At 40.6% G+C, this 24,101-nt stretch overlaps 1 protein-coding gene across 5 annotated transcripts; it reads right to left on the bottom strand.

Moving 5' to 3' along the window:
* Positions 1–1,451: 1,451 nt before the first annotated feature.
* ADHFE1 (alcohol dehydrogenase iron containing 1) lies at positions 1,452–24,020 on the bottom strand. Of its 5 annotated transcripts, XM_027748164.2 has the most exons (15): positions 22,801–24,020; positions 21,076–21,113; positions 18,793–18,836; positions 18,545–18,598; positions 17,187–17,341; positions 16,823–17,019; positions 16,345–16,422; positions 15,062–15,167; positions 13,680–13,832; positions 12,456–12,554; positions 11,475–11,553; positions 11,258–11,354; positions 7,997–8,154; positions 4,218–4,346; positions 1,452–3,618 (listed from the first exon to the last, which is right to left on the bottom strand). In XM_027748164.2, the coding sequence occupies exons 1-14, from the start codon at positions 22,857–22,859 to the stop codon at positions 4,263–4,265; spliced, it is 1,401 nt and encodes a 466-aa protein (XP_027603965.1). In that variant the 5' UTR covers positions 22,860–24,020; the 3' UTR covers positions 1,452–3,618; positions 4,218–4,262. The 5 variants fall into 5 exon arrangements, with proteins under 5 accessions (XP_027603965.1, XP_027603964.1, XP_039234361.1 ...); XM_027748163.2 differs by having other exon boundaries at positions 1,452–4,346; XM_039378427.1 differs by having other exon boundaries at positions 1,452–4,346; positions 23,720–23,726.
* Between the last annotated feature and the right edge of the window lie 81 nt (positions 24,021–24,101).

Below are 24,101 nucleotides of genomic sequence, written 5' to 3'. Positions count from 1 at the left end.
AAAGCTCATAGGGATGGTCTGAGGAAAAATGGAGACCCTACCTTTAGGCCTCTTGCTGCATTGCATCAGATTGCCCTTGTCCCTTCTGCACAGACAACACTTAATGCAGTGACAGATTTACTAGGTGGGAGCTGTTGAGTCCAAGGCACACTGCACGTGTCCTGGAGCACTGTGATGCTTAAGCAGATTTACTCGGGGGTTATGGAGAGGGCCTAGACAGAGCTGGGCTGTGTCCCTTAACCATTGCTCTTTCTCATCTGTTTCTTCAGGTCTCAGGGGGAGGAAAAGCCAACTACAAGACAGAGGATGACAGACTTGGCACAGGATGGTGCAACAAGGAATGAGCATACACGATAACCTATCTGTAGTTTCTTCCAAGTTTATTCACACAGGAAGATAGTGAGAGTTTTTGGAGATTTAGGCATGTTGATTACATATTTTTTGTTTCATTGTCTTTTTGCTTTAAATGCTGGTAAAATCAGCACTGGAATGGGAAGAGGCAAGGGAAAAGAGGGGATGGACAAACTACTGTACCAACTGCTCTCATTTTTATAATCCCAAGCAGAGACCCTGTGAGCTCTACCTTGTGAGGGGAGTGGAGTGAGCTTTTCATTTTGTGCACTCCAGGTGAAAACATATCCAGTGGTAAACTACTTTCACCAGCACTGTCATATGCACTCGTTCACACTTGCTCCCCAAAGCTAATCTTATTATTGTAGATGGACTGAGTGAGTAACCAGATGGGCCAGGTTTTGTTTTGTGTCTGCCTGCACAGAACTCAGAGAATACAAGACTAGGGAAAAGAAATAGCAGGTGAATGTCCACAGCAAGAATCATGAATGTGATAACTCCTACTCTAAAAGGAGTCCCTAAAGCTTCTTCAAACCATCCTTTTGTCATGACTGAATAGCTGACATATATGCTTACTTAAAACCTATTAAAAACCCATGGTCTATATGAACTGGACATTTGTTCTTCTTTATATACAGACTGACAAATCCTTTTATATAGTTACAGCTGTTTAAGGCAGAAAGTAAGTCTTTGACCCCACAAGGAAGAGGAGTGACTCAATCAAGCCCTACTGCTAGCAAGTATGATGTACAAGGATCAACAGTGTTGTCATGAAATATGTTGTAATAATATTTACAACTGATTATCTACTGGTTATGTATTGTGTACTGGTTATGCAGAAGCAGTCTTAAATGTTCACAGAAATACCATGCAGCAGTTCAGAAGCTTTTACTTCCGGAATGCCTCTACCACTGCTCTCAGTTCTCATCCATGATACAACGTTTTTGGGTGCACAGTGCCAAGCTCACCAGGCAAGTGACTTTGCAGGAGGAATCATTATGGAACGAAGCCAGTGAAAGCCTCCTCCTCTGAATAGTTTTGGTTCATAGTTACCTTGTAGGATTCAACTAAACGTGACAGAGTTAAACACTGCTCTCAAACACTTTCAAACAAGCTTGTGTTTATTTTTGTTATTTGCATTTCAGCATCATCTAAACATAGTAACAGATTTATCACAGAGGGCTTGAGTAACAGAGTGGTAACAAGAGCCAGAAGAACAAGCCGCCCATATGCCAAATCACTGCTGGACACTCAGAATTACAGTGTCACCCCAGCTCCCCATACAAATGCCAGACTCATGCACAGAATCGACATGTTCAAAGATACAGATACATTTGACCAACTAGGTTGTTTCAGTACAGAGTAATTTAGTAAGATAATACATGAAAAACTCCACACAACTCTTCAGCTGCGAATAAAACTACAACTGCCTGTGAGCCAGGGCGTGACTCCCTGTCACATCACCACTATTTGAAAGACAGCACCGTGGGGTGACATGAGCTCCCCCGATTTTTCCTTAGCAAATTTGCACTAGTAACTAACAACTGGTGGTGGGAAAACCACTACTTGTGTAGCTGATATCCGTGAGTGAGACTTCACAACCAGTTTAAGTCAGCTGGAGACTCTGATGCTGCGAAAGGGCTGTGGAAGACAGAAAGGGCCCTTCTTACAGCACCATCTGCTTAAGTTGGGTTAGGTATTACATCAAACCCTTTGTCTCACCTGCAAAATATGGATATCAGAGGGGGTATGAGGTTTAATTTAAAAACTAGCAAGAGCTCTGGGTTACCTGGTATAGGAAGTTAAGTGTGAGGTTCTGTCAGGTGGAAATGCAGCCTGCCAATAACTGCCATACTGGCATAAATGGCAAATAAAAAGTGTGCTGGAAGGAAATATCCTACCTCCCTAACTAGCCCAACAAAGTGCCTGCTGAAGTGATGAAATCACTGAGTGCTGCTCAGTTCCCCAGAAGTGTATTCTCCCTAAATGCAGCATGACTGCCATGAATTAGGCTCCTGGACAAAAAAATTCTCTCTTCAGGAAACCGTATTGCTACTACAGCTTGGAGAAAGACAGGAGTGGAAAGACAAAACAGGCCAAAAGTTTATATAGAACCACAGAATGGTTTCGGTTGAAAGGGACCTTAAAGATCATCTAGTTCCAATCCCCCAGCCATGGGCAGGGATACCTTCCACTACACCAAGTTGTTCAGAGTCCCATCCAGCCTGACCTTGAATGACAGGGTTTGACAGAAGGTTTTGACAAAAAGGGTTTTTTTCCAAAACGTGGAAGCTTTGCACAATATAACAAAGTGAATCTCTTGCTATTACATCACCCCTCATGACAGAGGTACTTGTGGGCAATTTCAGCAGAGGAAAAAGATTCAGAAGGATGTGGAAATCAGATGTGTATCCCAGCACAGGCTGAGGCATACTGGCAGTGCAGTCCTATGGCAACTAAACCTGTTCTGTTGCTAAAAACAACCAGGCTTCAACCATAGCATCCATCCACCTATTTTAACAGCACTAAAACAGATCCAGTGTCAATACTGAGTACACACCTGTTCTCAGATTCTAGGACAGCACTAGCTTGATCAGACAAACATCTAAATGCAAAGGTGAAAGTATAGAGCTTTCTACTTCAACAGGGTGACTGAAAAGTGCTCCCTTCCCAGCACAAAGAAATAAGCACACGAGAGGTTATGGGGTTCTTCTCACATTTGTCTTGTGCTGTGGTAGCTGCATGAATCAGATGCTGAAAGAGTTCAACACAAAGCAGAAACTGATTTAAATGAACTGTACACACAACCACATGAACCTTTTTAAAAAAGAAAAATAGTATTAAAATTTTAGTTTCATTTCTCCCTTCCCCACTTCCCTTTCTCAGTTGACAGTCAACCAGCTGGTTAACTGCTCTGAAGGTGCAGGCTCATTCCCACATTAACCAGTGCTCCCCACAGGGCACTGTGCAGCCATATGCTTCACCACCAATTTTTAATATTGAACCACAGCACACAGCCACTTCCTTAAGCTGGTGGCTGCACTGTGAGGGACAGCACCTGCAAGAGCTCAGCAGAAGCAATTGATTCACAGCAAAGTAAGACACAGTTGAGAGCTTCCTTCCACAGAACACAGCAGGAAAAAGGAGCTCTTGTCTCCAGAGACAGAATGACCATGATGGATACTGTCTTGCTATTACACGGTTCCTGTTGAGCATGTGACCATTTTACTCTGATTTTATTCCTCTGATGAACAATTCACATAGATCCTAAAAGGAAAGATAAATATCTGACAATACATGTGAGAATTTTAACCCAAAACAAATTTTCGGGAAGCCTTTTCCAAACAACTATGAAAGTGTATAGTTTTTTTCTTAACCAAACAATAAAAGAAGTACCCCAGTTCAATAGCCTTCTTAGCAAAACCAGATGGTAAAATGATGATAAGCAGAACAGAATACAGTAAGCTGACATTTTCTGCAGGGAACTCCCCCTCCCTAATTAATAATGATCTTACTTATTTTGTAACTAGCATGACTTTTCAGAACAAAATCACGGATAATTTAAATAGAAGTATAATTTGCAAAATGGTTTGGAATATCCCTTAAAACATTTTTCCACCTTTGATCATCTCTAAAGCACAAGAAAGCCTTCACTACTGTAAGAAATCTGCTCCAACTTTTATGCAAGTCAATACCACTGACTACTGAGCAAAAAAGAAACCACTGTCAAGTCTTCACTTCAAAGCACTGTTTAGTTAAAGATGAATTGCATGACCTTTTTGCAGTGTACAATGGAACAGAGGTCAAAAATACCCAAGTTCTTCCATGCTCTAAACAAATTCAGCGCTGTATCTGTAAGAAATTACCTCTCTGTTAGAATAGAGCACACTTTTCAGAACACAAAGTTTAAGCTAATAAAGCTTCATGGAAGCCTCGAAGAGAGCTGATAAGTCCTCTTCTGTTTGGGGACGTGGTGATAGCTTAGTCACTCTCTCCTACAAGATTAAAGAAAAACTAAATTACATAAGGTTGCCAATAAAATTAATCAAACAGTAGCTGAATTATGTGTTTCTGTACTACATCCTTTACAGAGAACAACAAGGTTTTGCAAATAAGTAATCAAGTAATTAAGGTTGAGGCATCGTCAACTGTACAGGACTTTCAAGAACATATTACCTAAAATTGCCTATAATTAAATACAGAGAAGCAAGATTAGAATGTCATTCAGTTGCAGAGTCAAGTACTGCAAACACGGGCCTTGTCCGTCAAGATGTCAGTACGCTGGAGGATATTATCTTGGAAACACAGTCCCTTTTAAAATTCATTTGCCAGCATTGGAACCAGGAGTTCGAGTTTTAGGGACCAAGACTTTCAAAACACAACATCTCTCAAGGCCCAGGAACTGCTGTAAATGGGCAGAGCAAACAGCGCTTGTAACTCAGACTGCAATAAAGGGACACGGTAAGATATGGTATGAAACTTCTTAATGAACAGCCTGACACCTTGTAATCAGAACACAAAGTAGTTGTGGTTGACCTTCATTTGGGTAGTGATTCAACCGAATTTGTAGGTGCTGAAGTACCACTGACAGAAATGAAACCCAGGTATTTGCTTCACTGCTCTGCTGGACAAAATAACCACAAAGGCAGGGGTGGAAATTCAGAAAAGCCCCGTGCTACTGAGGATGAGGAGCTGTATTAGTGTAGGTGTTCGGGTACTGCAGAAACACTCAGCTGAAAGGGCCTAATGCTAACGTACTCATACTGGTTATGATTAGCACTTCTGTTTCCAGCAACCAATGATTTTAACATTTACTGAAATACTGGAAAGAGTTAGAAATGTCTACAAAGACAGAAGCCAGACTTACTACTACGAATGCAGTATCTTTAGATGAATGTGGTATATTTTGGCAAGAGGAAATTTCTACAGCTACAACCTGTTTCAACAACTCCCTTGTGGAAGATGCTGTCCCCAGCTTTAAATCTCTCTCCCCTTTTTCACATGTGAGACAGTGGATGTCATTTGCTAAGGTCCTTGCTTCATGCACCAAGTGGGATGCTGGGGAAGGGGCTCCTCCAGCCCCCTGCCTGAGTGGGAGGCTGAGCTGAGCTGCCATCCGGGTGGAGCACACACCCCTGCCTGGGGTGATGCCGCAGTGCAATGCTGCAGCCGCTCCACTTCCCCCTCAGCCCGCAGGGATGCGATTTGTGGGCAGGCTGGATGTGGTTACACAGCAAGAGTACCACCACACTGCAAACTTAATGTGAAATATTGGTCTAGCATGGTGAGGAAGCCAGCTGTGAGGTATTCACAGTTCATAATCATGGTTAGCACGGCTTGTGATGAGTATGAAAAGTGCAGCTTTGTGTGCATTATTTTAGCTACAAGAGAAGCTTTGCTGGTGCATAAGTAGCAATCAAATGGTACCTCTTTCCCCATCCCTGACCAGTGTTGCTAGACACACAGATCCAGCTGGAGAGAAGCTTAAGATTCTTCTATGCAGTTTTGAAACCAAATGGAAAATTCAAATAGTACTACGGCAAAAGTGTGTTGGTTTTTTTCAGACTCATAATATACAAAATATAACAACTCAGTGCTCAAATATTCATAAATTCATCAGGCTTACAGTAGGACACTGTGGGCCAAAGTACAGTTTTGCAGCTCTGTGCACCGAAATGGCCAGAGTTATCTGTAAAGCCACACCGGGAGACAGGAGCCAATCAGCCTGACAGAATGTAGCATTTCCCAGCTATATCGATAGAAGGCTGCAAACGGATGCTCTTCCTTTATGCCTCGACACAGAGGCACCAGCACTACTTCTGCACAAGCTTGCTGATATTTGCTGGTGCCCAGACAGCAAGGCCCTGGCTCCCTTAATCTGACTCAGTGCATTCTGGTTTAGTGCCAAAACTGAGTAGCTCAAGGCTCATCACTGGTTCAGCCCCATTGTAGCTGTCTCTGGGATGTCTTCAGGGGTGGTTGGGCCAGAGAACAGCTTTTCCACTCTCTCATTTTCTCTCATCCTCTCCTCTGAAACACCACCACAAGGCCAGCCACCTTAGACATCAAGAAAGCATCTTCTGCCAGAATCACTGCTCTCTGCAAATAGGATCAATTTCAATAGGCTCACTTAGGAAGGAAAATAAATTCTGTTTTAACTTCAAGTACAGGTGTTTGCCCCAACAGACTTCCCACATAAATTCTGACAGTCAGATTAGTTTTGTTTTCTTGCAGCCTGCACTTCGCAACATGGAATAAACTTTGCACACTTTTTAGTGCTGTAACAACTGCATCACACTGCTTTGCTGACATGAGTGGGTCAGTGCTGTATTCCAAAGCAAACCTACTGCAAGATGAAAACAAAAAAAATATATACCAAAGATTAAACTGTATGGACTAACTCTGTGGCTAATACATTTTCATCATGTAACATCTTATATACAAAAATACAGGTTGAGAAACTCTCAGGTCAACTCATTTTACACACTACAATCATCAATGCCATGAGACCACAGTAAATGAATGAAAAGTCAATTTGAGCTAAGCTCACAAACAAACAAAAAAACCTTTCAACATCTTTTGGAGAAGAACCTTCTCCCTCCCCCAGCTATGCAAAACTAGTCTTCAACGAGATGTTTTGCTTATGATGACCTAAACATAATTGTTTTAAAGAAACATATTTATCTAAACAAACCCCCCAAATGCCCCGTAACAACTTACATGCATAACCTATTTGATGGGTGCTCAGAGACCTTAGTTTTCTCCCTGGCTTTGCCACCACTCTGTGTGTGTGATCCTACATAGTTGCACCTTTGTGTCATTTTCTCAGGTATAAACAGGAATATTAATATTTACTGTTAATATAACTGCTCTAAGTTGCTCTGAGATTTATGATTGAGAAGAACTAGACATAGTAAGAGGTCTGCTGTAAAAAACGAATAACCTTTTGGCCTAAAAAATTTTCACTTTCTCCATAATGTTTATTTCCCTTGCAACTTGGTGGAAATAAATACTAGCTGGACAGAAGAGTTCATAGTACATGAATCAAACTCTCTTTTTACAAGGAAGACACTGGATTTTGCTTTTAGAGTGGTGTGCTGCTGTTTGTAATGTCTTTGTGGGCCCTGAAACAATAAAGAATATCACAAGTTTAATCTATGTCATCCCAGGGGACCTTATTTCAAATTCTGATGGGGGTCAATGGAGCAAAAAAGCCATCTGGGAAGAAAAATGCAACTTCTCAATATGGAAAGTTTAATGTAAAGTAAGCTCGGTCATTCTTACCAGATAGCACTTGGTATTAAGGCTTTATCCATAGCCCATCTGCATACATAATTAACAGAGACAGTTAGGAAAAAGCAGTATCTTCTACAAAGATCAAAGGTCTATGAAAAAATCCTCTTTTTCAAAAACGTGACATTTAAAAAAAACCCCGAACATTTACCCATTACAGAGTACAGCATTCACTCAATCCCACTGAAAAGAAAAACCTAAACTGTGGAATGAAACAAAACACAGTCGACTATCTGTAATTGTTTTCATGTAGGAATAGAAATAACATTTGCTTGAAAAGAAGCAATTCTGGTTTTTCCAGAATCTGTTCTATTTTATTTGACAAGAAAAACTGTTTTGCTTTCTGTCTTACCTGAGGCAGAGTGCCTTTGACTAATGCAGGGATGTCTGCTTTGGAATAACCAATTGCAGCTAAGCCATCATCAACATTCAGATCAAATAGGAATTTCCGGAGTGTGTCTGCCAAAATAAACCCCGCATCTTTGATTCTGGCAGTGCGGATGTCAGCTCCTAAAATAAGACATAATGCCTTGACTGTAGGGTGGAGAGAGCGGAGGAAGCCTGTTCTGGACTTAATTTAATCATAATATCAGCTGAATACATATCCATACACAGCAGTCACTGCCGTAAAAGCAACATGAAGTAAAAAGAGGAATCAGCCTTCATTTTACAGTTGGAATAGTTTGCGAAAGGTGAAATAAAACAAGATCAGAAGCAGGTAGATGCTGCCAAAAAGACTAACTGCCACATGAGGTTAACTTCCTTTTCCTCTGTGCTTACAGGGAGAAGCACTTTTCAGACTGACTAACTGCTGGGAGGAAAGAAGCTAGCGCATGAACGTCAGTGGTATTTATTTTTATGGACAGTGTGCCAAATGCTAACTTCATTTTAATGCCTTGAGTTTGCTGACATCTAGAGGGCTCTTCTGTTCAATTACAGATTCACATACAGGACTAGAGCATGTAGGCTGAAAAAGGCAGGAGATGGCAGGGAAGTGTTCAGGGGGCTGAGTAAATCCTAAATTTAATTTGAGTATGTGCAGACTTGTGTAGGATGATGCAGAACTGAAGGGGAGGAACTGATATCTTTGAAACAACTATGGAACAGTAATGAAAACATTGATATAAAAAGAAAGATTATTAATATTTCTTACAGAATAGCTTGCTTCCCCTTTTTCGATGAATGGTCAGGACTTACTTAAAAGTAATAATAAAAGCATGTCCAGACAAAAGACACAGGTTCCTCCATATGATTTCTTTTTCAAAGTAACCCAAGCTAAACTGCTTCTCTGTGTAACCTCAATGATGTTACACCAGAACTATGTTAGGTCCAAGTGCCATACTGAGAGATGAGTAAGAGCACTAAATAGCTACAGGGAAAACACTTCCTGTGGTCCTCACACAGTTCAGTGGAACATTCAAAGGGAGTTAAAGTGAACAGAAGACCTACAAGCTCATTTGAAGAGCTCAGATATTTGGGTAGTAGGACTGTCAGTGCTATAGCAGATAATGTCTGGGAGAAATTGATAAATAAGATATGACAGAGTCTTGTACTATGAGGATTATGGCATGAAGTCTGAGTTTATCCTGGGTTTTGCTATGGAGGAGTAACTGAGACATAAATAAATAATAAATAAATAAATACACTATCTTCAGATAGTACAGTAAAAGGCAAAAGGAGGAGAATAAAACATGACAGTAAATGTGACCAGCAGTTTTAAAATATTGCTATAGTTCTAGAACTTTCTTTTTGCTCAACCTAAAGGATACATCAGTCTTTGATTGCACTTAAGAAAATTTCTGACCACACGCACACCTATTTCAACTATTTAAGAATCCACCCAGGGAGGTATTAAGATTTTTCTGGATCTACCCAAATTCACAGTTGTACCTACACATAACATAACTATTTAGTAATCTGCTTCATGTCATAAAATACCTTCTTAGTCACTACATTTGGCAACATGACAGATTTGAATCAGCTACTGTAGTCAGTTAGACTCTGGACTGGAATCAGAAGTAAACACCCCAGATGGGAAGTAATAAATTCAATTCCCTGTGACACGTTTTCGGCAGAGTCCCTTTACAGCAAGGCACACAATGACATAGTTAAAATTTCTACTGACAAAATTAACAGAACTTCTAGAGACAGAATTTATAGCAGCAGTTAATACCACAAAATGTAAAGGAACTGCTTTTCAGCCACTTGTTTTAAAATCAAGAGCCAGAGTTCAAATTCTCTGATATGCTGTGGTGACTAGTCATCCAGAAACATTTTCTTTGTCTAATTTTAGCTCTGTGATATTGCTGTAGGAACACAGACGTTTAATAGTTTAGCATATGATTCCAACTAGGTTTGTGTTCTGGTTTGACCACAGGCAGGACTGCATATTTTAGAGGAAGCCTGAAGATCCTCACAGACAGCGCTTATGAAACAAATGGAATTTTCCCCGAATGTAGTTTTTCTGACCATGTTATTTTACGACCTCTTGAAAATACTGTGATATTTTCACTGTCTATATAAAAGTCCCATTCTTTCTTGGGGATGTTTTCAGATTACTTATACAAGCAAGTCATAGATATGGCTGGATTGCTGTGACTTGCATACAGAAGGCTGACCATACAAGGGACTGAACACAAATTTTCCAAATACAAGGACAACTGGCCTAACCACTTTCTCTCTACTCTCTGCACTGCTGCCTGTTTGACTGTGACTGCTCCTTAGCCAGCATGGGTATTAGCAGCAGTTTAGTTACAACACAGAGCCTAGTGCAGACAAACACCTGATCTTAGACATAAATAAATTAGCTCACTGCAGAGCCAGGCTGTCACAGCTAGACTGCTAACAGCTCTGAGATTACATCACTGGAAGCTGGTTTATTACACACTGTCATGCTGGGGGTGCAATTAAGAGGTATCCTTTCTCTAGGACACCTTTTTGTGATGGGTTGCATTGATAACAAAGCGTTGTATAAAAAGGTAACCTTTAAATGAGCTGTCAGCCTGCAGCATTTACTTTTATTCTGCTAAGAAGCAGAAAAGGTCATTTGGCTTGTTAATCCACTCCTTAGCCATCACATTTGACATCAGCCACTGAGAAATTCCAACACCTACAAACAAGCTTAGGCGTACATTAGAAAGACCCAAACCCACAGTTGTGTGCCACGAAAAAAGAGCAGGAGTGATTTGAAACACCACCCTGTTCTAATTCATTGTCACAGCAGGGAATTTGTTAGGCAAAATTCTTTCTTTTGGCAAATGCACCTGAGCACTTGTTCATTTTATGGTAACTACTCTCCATAAAGCACCAAGAGATATGCCAATTGCAGCCACTTTCCTTTGATTTCAGCTGTCCAGTTTTCTAGCCAAGAAGTTGATTTCTCCAGCTTGCTCCTCTAACCACATCATTCAATATCAAAATTTAGTGTTATTCGAGCTAACTTTGCATTACACATAACTCCAGAATCCTGATTTTTAAATTTAATGCCCTCACAACAACAAACAACAATTGCTTGCACACATTTTTTTTTTCCTCTCAAAAAAATTTTTGGAAATTGGAATTTTTGGAAAGAATTCCATTTGTACATGTAAGCTGTATCCATAGAGATTCCTACCTAGAATCTCTGCAGCCTCCAAGTGCCGCTCAGGATGTATCTGTGCTGTGAAAGCAAACACTGCTGGGGATGTCAGCACTACAGAAAGGCCATGTGGCTGGGGAAAAAAAAAAAAAAGACATGTACTTTTAACTTCAATATGCTTTAATGCTCATTAATGACACATAACAGACAACTGAAACGTACAATACAAAACCAAAGATAAACCAAGTTTTACCACTAAAGAGTGATCCACATTATAATCCTTTGGTTTATAAGTTTTCACCAAACCAGAGATAGGGTAAGACATTCCATGGCTGGAACAGAGAGCAGAGAGCAAGTGGTTAGGGCAGCACTCCTGGTATTTGGAAAATTTGCTTTCAGTTCCTTGTGTGGTCAGTTTTCGGTATGCAAGTCTTTTCAGTACAGATATTCAAAAGGTATTGACATACAGCTATGGTGTGGATATCAGGTACAGACAAACCTCATCCCTCTGCACCTCAGGGACATAGCTGTAAAAAACAGTACCTCCTTACTTTGTGAGTGTGAAGTTATATTACTCCATTGACTGGACTGAAAGATGTTCAGTTCCTGAAATAATACAGATATGCCAAAAATACCATAATCTGCATCCCTACATGATCACACTGCCTAAGAAAATTAAATGTTAATTTTAAGGTATAATTAAAAGAGTAGACTTGCTCAAAGAAAAGGAATGAAAGGAACATCTTTGAAAAGAATGACCGCTAAAAACTTCACACAATTCAATCTCTGAGATTTTCATCCAAATGAAACTATATTGCCTTACAATAATAATTACAGCTCATTTCAGCCTGCTGATTGCCTACCCTACAGACAAACTTACAGACAATTGCATCAGTTCAGAAAAAGCACAAGATTACATCATTCTGTCTCACTGCAGAAAAGCTGGCATGAAATCTAACATTTTAGATGTCATTGACTTTTTTTTTACTGTGGTCTTTACTATCAAGGAAGGTAAAGAAGGCCATGTTTTGTAATTTTTACACGACTGGATTTGAGTATCACACAATCCTCATACACATAAATGCCAAAAGCCCATCAATTTCTCAGCATCCACAGGCCAGGCTACAATCCCTTAATATACATTAAGCAACAAAGCAGTGACATCTTTGACAATCTGAAACAAACACTAGCTAGAAGCTGACCTCATATGGGGTTACTGTTTGTCTGTACTCACCAGAGATGGACACCAGCATTGCCAAAGCCAATACCAGCAAAAGCACTTGCCAGATGCATGTTGGCTCTTGCTTCACGGTCTTCAGGGTTTCTGATGGCTCTGTGCACCAGTAAATTCACAAATAGATTGGTGATTCGAGAGGGAGAAGGGGGAGAGGGCTTCTTTATGGACAGATAGACAAAACCCTCTAAGATAAGCTGAGATAAAATGCTGGAAACAGGATCAAGTCACTGCAGTAAGAGAACAATCCTGCTTCTGGATCACTAAGTAGATCACACTGATTCAGTGAAGGGCAAGCCTCTTTTCACTTTTCCAAAAACTGAGTAAATAGAGTGAATTTAACCAGATTAACCTCAGTGGTGATTTAAACAACTCTACTTTGGAGCTTTGGCCATTCTATGTACAGCTCAAGGATCACTCCACTCATTAGGTGGTGGTCTAGACCCCATCACCTGCTGTGGGAAAAAGACAGGGTTCCTTGCCTTTCTATGCCTCAGGCTCCTTGTGTACTTTGACAACAAGGAGAAAAAGTCTCGTGAATAGATTCTACATGAACAAGAAAAAACTATTTTGACTAGCTAGGTACTGTAAAAAGTCTTTTACAACAAAACTCCACAATGATCTTTAATAGAAGGGCACATGGTATACAAAAGCTGTATCCCGGCTAAAACTTTATTGGTAGGAATCAAAATCAGCATCCAATTAAGCCAATCCTTATTCTAAATTGAAGGTCTTCTAAGTATGAGCAGGTTTTCAATAAATGCATAATTTTGCACATTCGTAAGTGTATGTGGCTACCTTCTCAATAGATGTGTAAGTATCTTAATTTACTCTGATGGTCACAGAAGTTACATCAGCAGTATTTTGTTCAGTTTGTTACATATTCCCGTTATACTGTTATAAAAAGTTGATTCTTGGAAAAATATGTAAATGATGCTCCCATATTAACTGAGGAGCTTGAAATACCTTTAACAGGACTTTTAAAATAGATTCACAGAGGCATTAAAAAGCTACCTCCTCAAGAAACCTATTAACCCCAATTTTACTTTCAATTTTATTTGAAAAAATTTTTTCCTTCATTTAAGAAAAACCCAGGGTAGAAAATGAAAGTTTAATGTTGCAGCTTGCCTTAACTTAGCCTAAAACTCAAGCTCTTCTAAGCATCCCTTTCAGGGCACTGAAGACAGAACATACTGCGAGGCAGATGGCTGTTAAATGTATTACCTTTTCAAATATTTAGCCACAATACGCAGAGCATGAAGAGCCCAGACATCACTGACAGGGTTGCTGCCTTGGTAAGCTGGACGGTTGATCGGGTTTGAAGGGCAGGGACTGCGCATGTTGTAGGGAAGAGCGGTGTATGATTCTAGAGCATGGCTAACAGAAAGATTAAAAAAATTAATTATTTAAGGGGGAGAACTCCATGTTACTGCCCTGCTGTCCTTTGAATGCAGGTTCTTGTTTATTTCTGGTGTTTAACAGTTGCCAACACCAAAAATACAATCTCATAGACAACTGGGAGAACGCCGGGCAGGCGCCTCCAGAGTGCTTCACTCTCCAACAAACACACAGATGGCAAAATCCAAACACAGTTATTATCTATCAGCTCACACCATGCTTAAAGCTAGGTTGGATGCGTTGGCACCTTGGTGTGTAATGCTTTTCACTGAAGAACACTGTACATGTGCAATGGGTGCATTTCCTTTCTGTGGGACGGGAGCTGTAAGAAGCTTTAGCACAGGAAGCATCGCTAAGGTACCTTTCTTTTAGAAGTATCAACCTCTAAAAAAATTAGGGGTATGATATTTAAGCTGAGTGGAACTGCCAACAGTTTAATCTCTGAGATTCTCATGAATCCGACCACATAAAGAAGGGGCACTGGGTACATGGCTACATTCAGCCATGGTACATGGCTACAGATGTTTAAAACCATTTTCATTGGTGAACAAATGCCTTGATTCCATTACAGATATTGCAGTCCAGGGTACTTCACCAAGCTTGAGAAATCACTGTTTCATTACAGCTCTATTGCTTTAATATACACAGAACCCAGAAGCAAAGTAAGCTCTGGCTCTCCAAATAGAAATGTCAGTGCATTTTGTGAAATTAAAAGCTGTAGGTTTAAGATGAAGAAAATTTTGTGCCAAGTGAAAAGCAAATTAAAGAGAGGTTCCAAAGATGGCCATAATTGGGTGAAGATCTGCCAGCATCTCACAAGCCTTTACAAACTTTTATTGACACATCATGGCTTTTGTTAGAAAATCCTTGTTCTCCGTTCCCTGCCATGTCTGTGAGACATGATAAATGCTGTCACAATTCTGATTAATAATCTCTATGATCTCTTAAAAAAGGACACCTGGACCCTCTTCTCTGACAACCACCATCCTGGAAGCAAATTTCTGCAAATGAGTGATTTGGTTCCATACATTCTGAGGGAGGCAGTGAAACTAAGAGGAAAGTATAACAGAGCTCACCTTAACAAGAAGAGCAAAAGGAGAAAAAAGATCATCCTTTTCTGCTCCCAAAATATATTTTTTTCTACAATCATCATAGTAAAAATACAAATAGGTAATAAGTTCAGGTACCAGCCTACACAGAAAACTCACCAAAGCACATCAAAGCCACTGTTGGCCACTATTCGTTCAGGCATAGACAGTGTGTGCAAAGGATCAATGATGCCTAATGTTGGCTTAATGGCTCTTGAAGCAATACCTGCAATATGTTAAGTGAGGAAAATGGGTTAAAGATTTTTTGCAACAAAATAGGACAAGCTTAATGTTCAAAACATCAAAATAGGGAGGGGAACTTATTTGAAACTATGAACGTAAAAGTGAAGAGAGAGAAGGGAGAGCAAGGAGTATCTATAAACGTAGATCATAGGTATCTTACTGATGATGAAGTCCCTGTAACAGGCTTATATGATTTGAGACTTTTGCCTGAAGTGGCAATAGCATTCTCTCTCTGTTTGCAACACTCCCTGAGCAGCCTATACTTGCAAAATGTCTGTGCTGCATGCCATCTGCAGTATTCTTAAATTTGTATCTCCTGTGAACAGTCAGAGGGCAAAACTGGTTTGGGCCTACAATCGATTGCTATTGCCAGTTGCTGTCTTCAGCATCTGTAATAACCATGCCCTCATGTTTTGGTTATGAAGGCACAGATGTAGCTTTGAGGGAGAGACAGACAGACGGAGGCTGATTGACTACGTATAGACTAGAAAACTCTTGAGCTATTATCAGAACACCTTAGCACATCCATTTGGGTCCCAAGCACTGCAGACTGCATGGCATATAAAATCCACATGTTTAGAAGTAAAACCTCAAAACAGCTATGAAGCTCGAGATGACATTTTAGCCTTAATCTTTATTTGCCAGGGATGAAAAGGCCAAGGGAAGACTGTCCCTCACTTGCACAGCATCCCAGGCCTGAGGTTTCAAAAGTCAGGAAAAGGAACATTTGGTTGCAATTACACAACAAAGAAACAGAAGTCTTAAAAGCAGAAAGAAAAATACGGAGGAAATAAGGAACAGTTGGTTGACCCTGAATATAAGTAGAAATTTCCTTTGCAATTAACATTTTCTGCCATTTAAGGACTTGAAAGATTTTAGTTTCCTGTTTTGCCTTCAAACTATAATCCAATGTATTACATAGGCATTTCATTATGTTAATACGCTATGAATTTAATTCAAGGAGGAAACCATTAAGCTCTTCAAATTTGCCTGTGGCAGTTGACTCAAACAAAATGACACCTGAAATGAAACGCGGTATCCCTTTCTTTCACAGCAGGGAAATAACAAAAGCATTGGAAAAGCAGCTGTCTTGCATAGCATACAAAAAAACCCACAAAACAAACAAATAAAAACCCCCAAACAAAACAGCAAAACCTCACCGGTTTTAACTTTTAGTTCTTTGAAGTCAAAAATGGCAACACCAGTGGTTTCACTTCCAGTGCCAGATGTTGTAGGAACTTAAAAGGAAGAATGGGGATAACAACAAATAATATATAATATTGCAAAATAAGTAAATAAAACCACAATAGTAACACCACCAAAAACACAGGAACCAGGAAATCTTGGAGGAATCCCTGATCCAAAGCCAACAGGTCAAAGAGAAACTGTAACTTTGATCTCTTTTCTCAGTAAAAGCAGTCTAACTGAGCTAAACAAGACAAACTAATTACAAAAGCTCTGATTTTTACACTGAAGTAAATAGTAAAATTGCTGCTGAATACAACTAGAGAAGAAGTAAGCCCAGAGGAAGCTGAAACAGTCATGGTAAACTGATTTTAATAGAAATATCACAGAGAGTGTAGAATAACTCCCCTTCCCCCAAGCCCTCACTCTCCACATACATCCCTCCTGCTTTACCTGCAATCAGTGGCTTGAGGGGAACAGTGACAGGCTTCCCTTTCCCAATAGGAGCATTGACATAATCCAAGAATTCTGATGTAGGGCTGGCTGCGTACAGGTTGGCAGCTTTACAGGTGTCTATCACAGACCCACCTCCAACAGCAACATAGGCATCAAACTCTCCCTTTTTGGCAAATCTAATGGCGTCCAGGAAACTTGGAAAACAAGAAAGGATTTCCAATTAGTCAGGATTAAACCAGTACACAGGGAAACTAATTATTAAGACCAGTATGCAGGTCATAAGGTGTTTAAACAGCCACAGGGAATGCTGGAAAGGCCTAGGCACTACTTGGAGAAGTGCACTATCAGAAGTGAGTAGTACCTTTGGTCTGTTGGCTCCACCCGGACATTATCATATATCTGAAAGTTTATACCATATTTTGCCAAGGAATTCAATACTGCATTTACAGGAGGGAGTTTGGAGAGGTTTTTATCTGTCATCACACAAACTCTTCTAGCACCAAGATTCTGCAGGTCCTACAATAACAATGACATTAAAAACCAAATGACTAGTAAAAATCATACACTGAATAATTCAAAAACTGATCCAAATCAACAGATCAATTAATAATTAAAAAACCCCAACCTAAAAATAGTTGATTATTGTAAAATTTTTAAAACCATATCAGCCGAACAAAAAGAGCATTAACCACACACATAAAGGATGCAGAAAGCAGCATAAAATTTAAAGCTGCCAAACCGATATAGTTGAAGTCTTATGACAGAAGAAAACTAAAGTTGTTGAACCACATGGTTAAGCCTAGAGTAAAATGTAAATTTTTTTAAAAAAATATTTCTTCCTACACAATTCCTGTGACAGTAAAAAGGTTTTTTCACAGGCTGTCTCCCCTAGATACCTACCAAAGCACAGGATCAAAATCTTGCAAATTTAATACTGAATATTAATTTATTGATTAAAAATCAAAATAAGGTGGCAAAAGAGAGAAAAATACATCCTAACCTTTGCTAAATTAATTGTCACAAGAGCTACATGATACATGCAATTCTAAATAATTCCAATACTGTTTAAAGACAGAGGTTCTGTCTAATTTCATTTACTGACTGTTATCTTGCTTTACAAATTTGCAAATAAAAAAGAGAATTGTTAATGCCAGAAATGCCAAGAAAGGAGGAAAAAATGATAAATGAAAAAAGCCAGTGATAACGGCAAACTGGAACAACGTATTCAGGTGAATCATCTCACATTGCCGAAACAAAAATTCTTCATTTTTCACAGTGCAAACTCAGAGCTGAATGAGTATCTAGCTAATTTAATGGAAAGTCTCTAATTCATTTTAAGGAGCAGTAGAAGAGACAAAAGTGATCTTGAGAAAATCCTGGTGAGTCACCAGGATTCAAAACTTTCTGAATTAAATTCCCTGTCAGCGAAAAGTATTGTTGCATAATCCTAGCAAATCATCAGTTATCTAATTATCCCCCAAGCTGCATTTCATGTTCTCAGTTATACCACAGCAACATTGATGCAATATGCTTCTGTTCTGTACCCAATAGTATTTTCCAGCCTTTTTACACTGGTATATATGACAACACATACTGCAAATCGGTGGAGATTCAGACATGCCATAAATAAATTTTCCTTCATAAAACGGATTGATAGCACCATCAGCCCTTTAGAAAGTAACTTTTCACCAGAGATGGACTTACACCATAGCAGCTTACCATGCCAATCTCTTTTGTAACTCCTTCTCCATATCGGATGTTTGAAATGGCCATCTACAAAAAAAAAAGAACAAACCAAAACCAAACAACCATTTTTTCCTGGAAAAATGGATAAATGGCATCTACTACCACACAGACAAAGTGAAATATAAATATTTAATAATGCAACTATTTGTTGAATGCCATGTTTAGCAATTAGTGTCTTGTATACTACTTTTAAATCAAATACATTTGATTATTAAACCTACCTCAAATGCATAGTCTGTATTTCCCAGGGTAGGCCGCTCAGGGACTGGAATGGAAATGAAACAGTAAAATTACGGAACAAAAAGTTATTGCAATCTGTTTCTCAGCACTAGAGTTGACAGACTTCCTTGCTTTTAGAATCACTAATATATTTGCACAGGTCATCTCAGCTTGTCTGGATAACAGTTACCCATTTCATCCGTTAATGGTTGTGAGATTATTTAAGTACTTGATTTGATTAATATAGTTCAGCAAAACAAGTATTTTTTCCCCTTCTTTCAAGAATTATTTCCTATGAAAACCGAACAAGTTAGCAGGAAGTTTGTATGAGAATGTTTGCAGTCTGCAAAGACCAGAAAAGCACATGATAAGTGGAATTGAGTGCTGGTACAAGCTGGTACAAGCTGATAGGTGCTAGAAATGTGTAGGGGCTACATGATAACCTTCAGAACAACTTTTAAGACAAATCCATGAGACATCCTCCATGTACACCTGAATAGAGAAAATCTTTTGTATGTGTGGGAGCAATACTAACAGGTGTTTACACTTCTCTTTACTTCTGCCTAGTCCTGAACTAGCAGGTGAAACTGAATTGCTTGCTAGAAAACTAAGAAACTGCATGCATTTCTAATAATAAATAAGAATCGGTGTGTTACTATCAACCTTACTTAGAAGAAAAGATATTTAGAAGGACAGTCCTTCAGTCACAGCCTCTCTCTGTCATGTCGTTCTTGCATGAATCATCACAACACTCAATTTCTGGCATATCCTGATTTTGCCACAGAGTGAAACAAACTACATCAACTGACACTGCCCATTCTTCTCCAAGAAAAGATCAGATGAGGCATTCTGCTCTTCCTGCTGAAGTCATGCCTTACATGTGCTATATTAATTGAAAATATGTAATTTGGGTTCAGATCCAATGCGTGAAGCCATGATAATGAGTCACAGACACTCTGGGGTGCACTGAAGCACTAACCCACAACAGTAACACATAGATGTATTAAAATCCTTCATGCATTTTCTATTGAAGCCCAGGCCAGCTGCTATCAGCTCTTTCATTGCCACCTCTTGCCAGGCTGGACATGTTTGACCTCTCCTGGAGCATGAGTCTGCTGTACTTTCAGTCATTAATTTGACAGGCTAAGAACATGTCCAAACCATTTACCCTCTTGCTTTCTGATAGTATAATAGATGTCCTTTTGTTATATTCTTGAGCCAAACTTAACTTTCAGGAAATTTTACCGAGTTCGAAAATTGCACTATTTCCTTCAACACTGCCAAGAAACATAAAGAACTTTTATTTTTCCTCTACAGTCACTGTTAAATCAATTCTGACTATTTAGAGACTTACTGAACTGATATCATCTTGCTACACTATAGACTCGATGCTTAAAACTTATGGAGAGTGTGCTTAACTAAGACTTCTGTTTAGGAAGAGCTTAATTTGAATTGACTGAGTAGATCATCAAGCAGACAAGCAGAAGAATGAGATTCTGTTTCTCAGTTGTGCTATTGTCTTGCTGTATGATGGCCTTGGACAAAACAAGTATCTGAAGATAGATATGGCTTTTCCATATGTGAAATGGCAATGGCAATTTTTTAAAAAGTGTCTTCAGCAAAGCATGTGAAACCAAGCTGCTCAGAATTACCCATTACAGAAATTATGGCCAAAAAATACTAATTTTTACTGGATTTAGAGACCAATCAGCTATCTGGAGACTGACACAAATAGTTATTCTCACAGCCTCCCTATGGTCCATGCACACAGAAATTCCTCCAGGGTGGTTTGGTTACTCAGCACAGGCTTCCTCCTCTGACTCCACAACCATGGCCTGAGCTGCGTTCTTGGCACTGACTGTATAAAAAGCCTATGGAGATTTTATTCTCCACCTTTGTGAATAGCTACTTTTTATCCATAATGCTTCATGTTTCCTTTCTAATGTAACATGTGTGTACCCAAAAGCAGATCTAAAGTGGAGATGGCTCAGGTGGTGACAGCAGTAGTAGCAGCCAGAGCAAATGTCTGATCAACTTGCCTCACGGTATGGGGAAGCAGGGGACAGGAGGCAGTGATTGTGGTTTATGCGGGAACAGTGAATCTCTCCAACAATAACCAGTATCCCTGTACAGCTGCAAAATACAGACTGCTTACCTTAACCTTTAAGCTGCTCTCTTTCTCACCTGTTACCTACACCTCTGCCTTGGTTACACTGATACATACGGTTCTGCAGGGCCACGGTCTCCTACAGGATTTTACTCTGGAGACACAAATTAAGTCTTACCTTGGGAATAAGTGTGGCCATGGCTCGGGCACCGACATCTAGTTAAAATGTTTAAAAAAAAAAAAAGAAAAGTATGGTTAAAAGGGGAAACTAAAGCAGACAAACGAATCCGTCCTTGCCTAAAAGTCTCCTGCAAGCACCCATTCCAAGGGTCTCCAGCGGTGTGCGGCGGGAGGGGGAACGGAGCGGCCGCTGCTTTTCACTCTCCACACGCGGCTCCCGCCCGGCCCCGGCCCCCGGCAGTGCCGGCCCCGGGGGGAAAACCCTTGGCCCTCGGCGCCCCGTCCCGCCGCACTCACGCTGCCCGCTCCAGCTGCCGCAGCAGGCGAGCGACCCGCGCCCGCCCCGCCGCCATCGCGCATTTGCGGCCGGAGAGGATCGGGATTGGGACGGGGACGGGCCAGCGGCAGCGCCTCCTCCCGGGTCAGCGCCGCTTCCCGGCCCCGCACCAGTCGCACGGGTGAAATAAGAACTGTCCGCATTCAGTCCCTCCCCAGTCAATGCCCCTGCGGTCAATGCAGGCACCGAACTGCAAAACCCAACCCGCGCCTGTTTCAAGGCAAGCAAAACCTCATTGCTAAAATACACAACACAGAGTGCCCATGAACAGCTACTGAAGTACAGTTAGGGCTGAGCGCGGGTCATAGTAGCTGTCACGGAAAAATACTGAAAGTAGTTCGATTGCAGAGTGAAAATAATAAAAAAGCCACGGTCCTGAGCATAGGGCAATTTAAAAATTAGCTAAAATACTTTTCAGACTTTTTTAGTGGTGCCCAGTGACAGGATGAGGAGCAATGACCATAAACTAAACCACAAGAAGTTCCACCACAACACAAAGAATTTCTTTCCGTTGAGGGTGGCAGAGCACTGGAATAGGCTGCCCAGGGAGGTGGTGGAGTCTCCCTCTCTGGAGATGTTCAAAACCCACCTGCACGTGTTCCTGTGTAACTTGCTGTAGGTGACCCTGCCTTGGCAGCGGGGTTGGACTAGATGATCTCCAGAGGTCCCTTCCAACCCTAAGAATTCCATGATTCTGTGAAATTACATGGTAAACTACAGTGCAGGATGGATCAAAATTGTGTAACCACATTCTTAAGATTCTCTAAGCTGCGCTGCCTAGCTGACAGAAAAGTATATCAGTATTAAGCAAAGGTAATATTGGATTCTGACAAAGAAAGCATCATTTTTCTGTTGTAGCAGGTATTTTGCCTTTGCATACTGCTGCGTTTTATTTATTAGAGAGTTGCGAAAAAGGTTAATGCATCAAAAAAGGAATTTATTTGCAATACACTTTAAAGGCAGGCAGCTGGTGTTCTCTGGGTCTCCAGGAAAGAAAAAGTACTTCAGATATTGAAGATAGTGAAAATTTCCATTTTGTGGACATGTAAGTATCACTGGTGTTTCTGCCCATGGCAGAGGGGCTGGAACTAGCTTTAAGGTCCCTTCTAACTCAAATGATTCTGTGAGTCTATGAACGCATCAGTTGAGCTTAAAAAGGATGACTTTGCAAGGTGTTGAGTTCAGAAGAGTATATTAATGGCCTGACCAGGCAACCTACATGAAGCTGTGAAACCATCCATTTGTGAGAACCAGAAACTGTCAGCACCCCAGAGGCACCTGCACCTCTGCTCAGGTTGCTTCATCACTGCTGGAAATGCACAAACCGCCAAGGATTTTGGTGGAGAAAGTTTACCAATAACCTCATCATCAGCATAGAATACTTACGAGGTGTGTGTATGCGTTGTGAAAGACCCCATCTCTCTGGCTGAGTAGGTAAAAGACATGCCCTATGGCAATGCCTGGAAGTTCAAAGGTCTGGAACGTATCTCCAAACAACCTTTTCCACCTGTTCAAGAGTTTTTTACCCCTGCTTTGTCTTGATACTCACACTGAAGGCTTGATTAACAGAGGGTTGTGTCCACAAGACCATTCCTGACACCAGCAAGACTGAAGCAGCCTGCAGCAGTGCAGACTGCTCAGCACAGGGACAAGAAACATTTAAGAGGCAAACAACACATGGTTGAGTGCTACTCAGTCCATCAATGCCATCCAAGCCCCAAGGCGTACACACCCCTTCTGCCCTCGGCAGCTGCCTTACACAGAGGTTTTGCTTTAGGATGCTTTTTGCTGAAGCTGCCATCCGAACTGAACTGCTACAGAATAGGACAAGAGAACTGCTATAGTCACCCAGCTTTTTCAAAAACTCATTTGCAGTGAGGCATTATAATATCACTAACAATTCACAAACTTGAAAGTTTGAAAACCTAACTTAAGAGAGATTGCTGAAACTTGTTTTACTAGCTTTCTTACCAGGAAACAGCATCTTTCCTGTAGTTAAGCCACACACTGGTGGCTTATTTTTTTTTTCTACATGTTACCTACAAAGTTCAAAAGAATAATGTGCAGAAGTCTGAGATCATTTCCACTATCAGCCCTCAAACTGCTTAGTGAAGAAAAACATTGTAAAACTATTTCTATGAAATGATGGATTAGTACTACTGTGGGGAGAAATTGGGGTTTCAACTTGCTTTTCAATGCAAACATTTTTCTGTTGAATTCAGTGGCTGGTTTTGACTTCCTTTTCTCATCAACAGATTGCTTTAGAGAATCTGTATGATTTCTTAGGCTCTGCAATAAATCTTACAGTAAGTTTTCATCTCTTTGGTAACGCAGCCTGCGTACCAGGGCTGAGCAGAAGTTGACTTAACAGAGCAAGAGCTCCACCGTCAGGCCACTTGCCCAGAGCAGAAAACAGCAGCCACATCCTCTTAACTTTATCCGTGGCTGTTACTCCATCAAAACACAGGTCACAGCTGCAGTCCATCCCCAGTCCCAGCTACCCGAACATGGGACAGCTTTGCCCAGCCTTGGTCCAGCCTGGAGATGCTGAAGCAACATGTGACACATGTCAGTGTGAAACCCCCAGCCTAGGGGAAACCAGGGCTCCCAACCCCCTTGATACACCACCAATTTCCCTTGGAGGGAGAACACAGCCTTCCCTGACCGCCAGCTAAGATCCAAAAGCA

Source organism: Pipra filicauda, unplaced genomic scaffold (genome assembly GCF_003945595.2).
Source record: "Pipra filicauda isolate LSUMZ 115617 unplaced genomic scaffold, ASM394559v2 scaffold138_size1969278_pilon, whole genome shotgun sequence".
NCBI classification, from domain to species: Eukaryota; Metazoa; Chordata; class Aves; order Passeriformes; family Pipridae; genus Pipra; species Pipra filicauda.
This window is presented reverse-complemented; position numbering and strand designations above follow the sequence as displayed.

Coding starts and splice junctions, on each gene's coding strand:
- ADHFE1 (XM_027748163.2), bottom strand. CDS start 22,859: ATGTCTTTTACCTACTCAGCCAGAGAGATGGGGTCTTTCACAACGCAT. Junction 15,168..16,344: donor AGAACTAAAAGTTAAAACCG/GTGAGGTTTTGC, acceptor AACATATTGCAG/GTATTGCTTCAAGAGCCATT. Junction 8,155..11,257: donor GGAGGCTGCAGAGATTCTAG/GTAGGAATCTCT, acceptor GTCTTATTTTAG/GAGCTGACATCCGCACTGCC.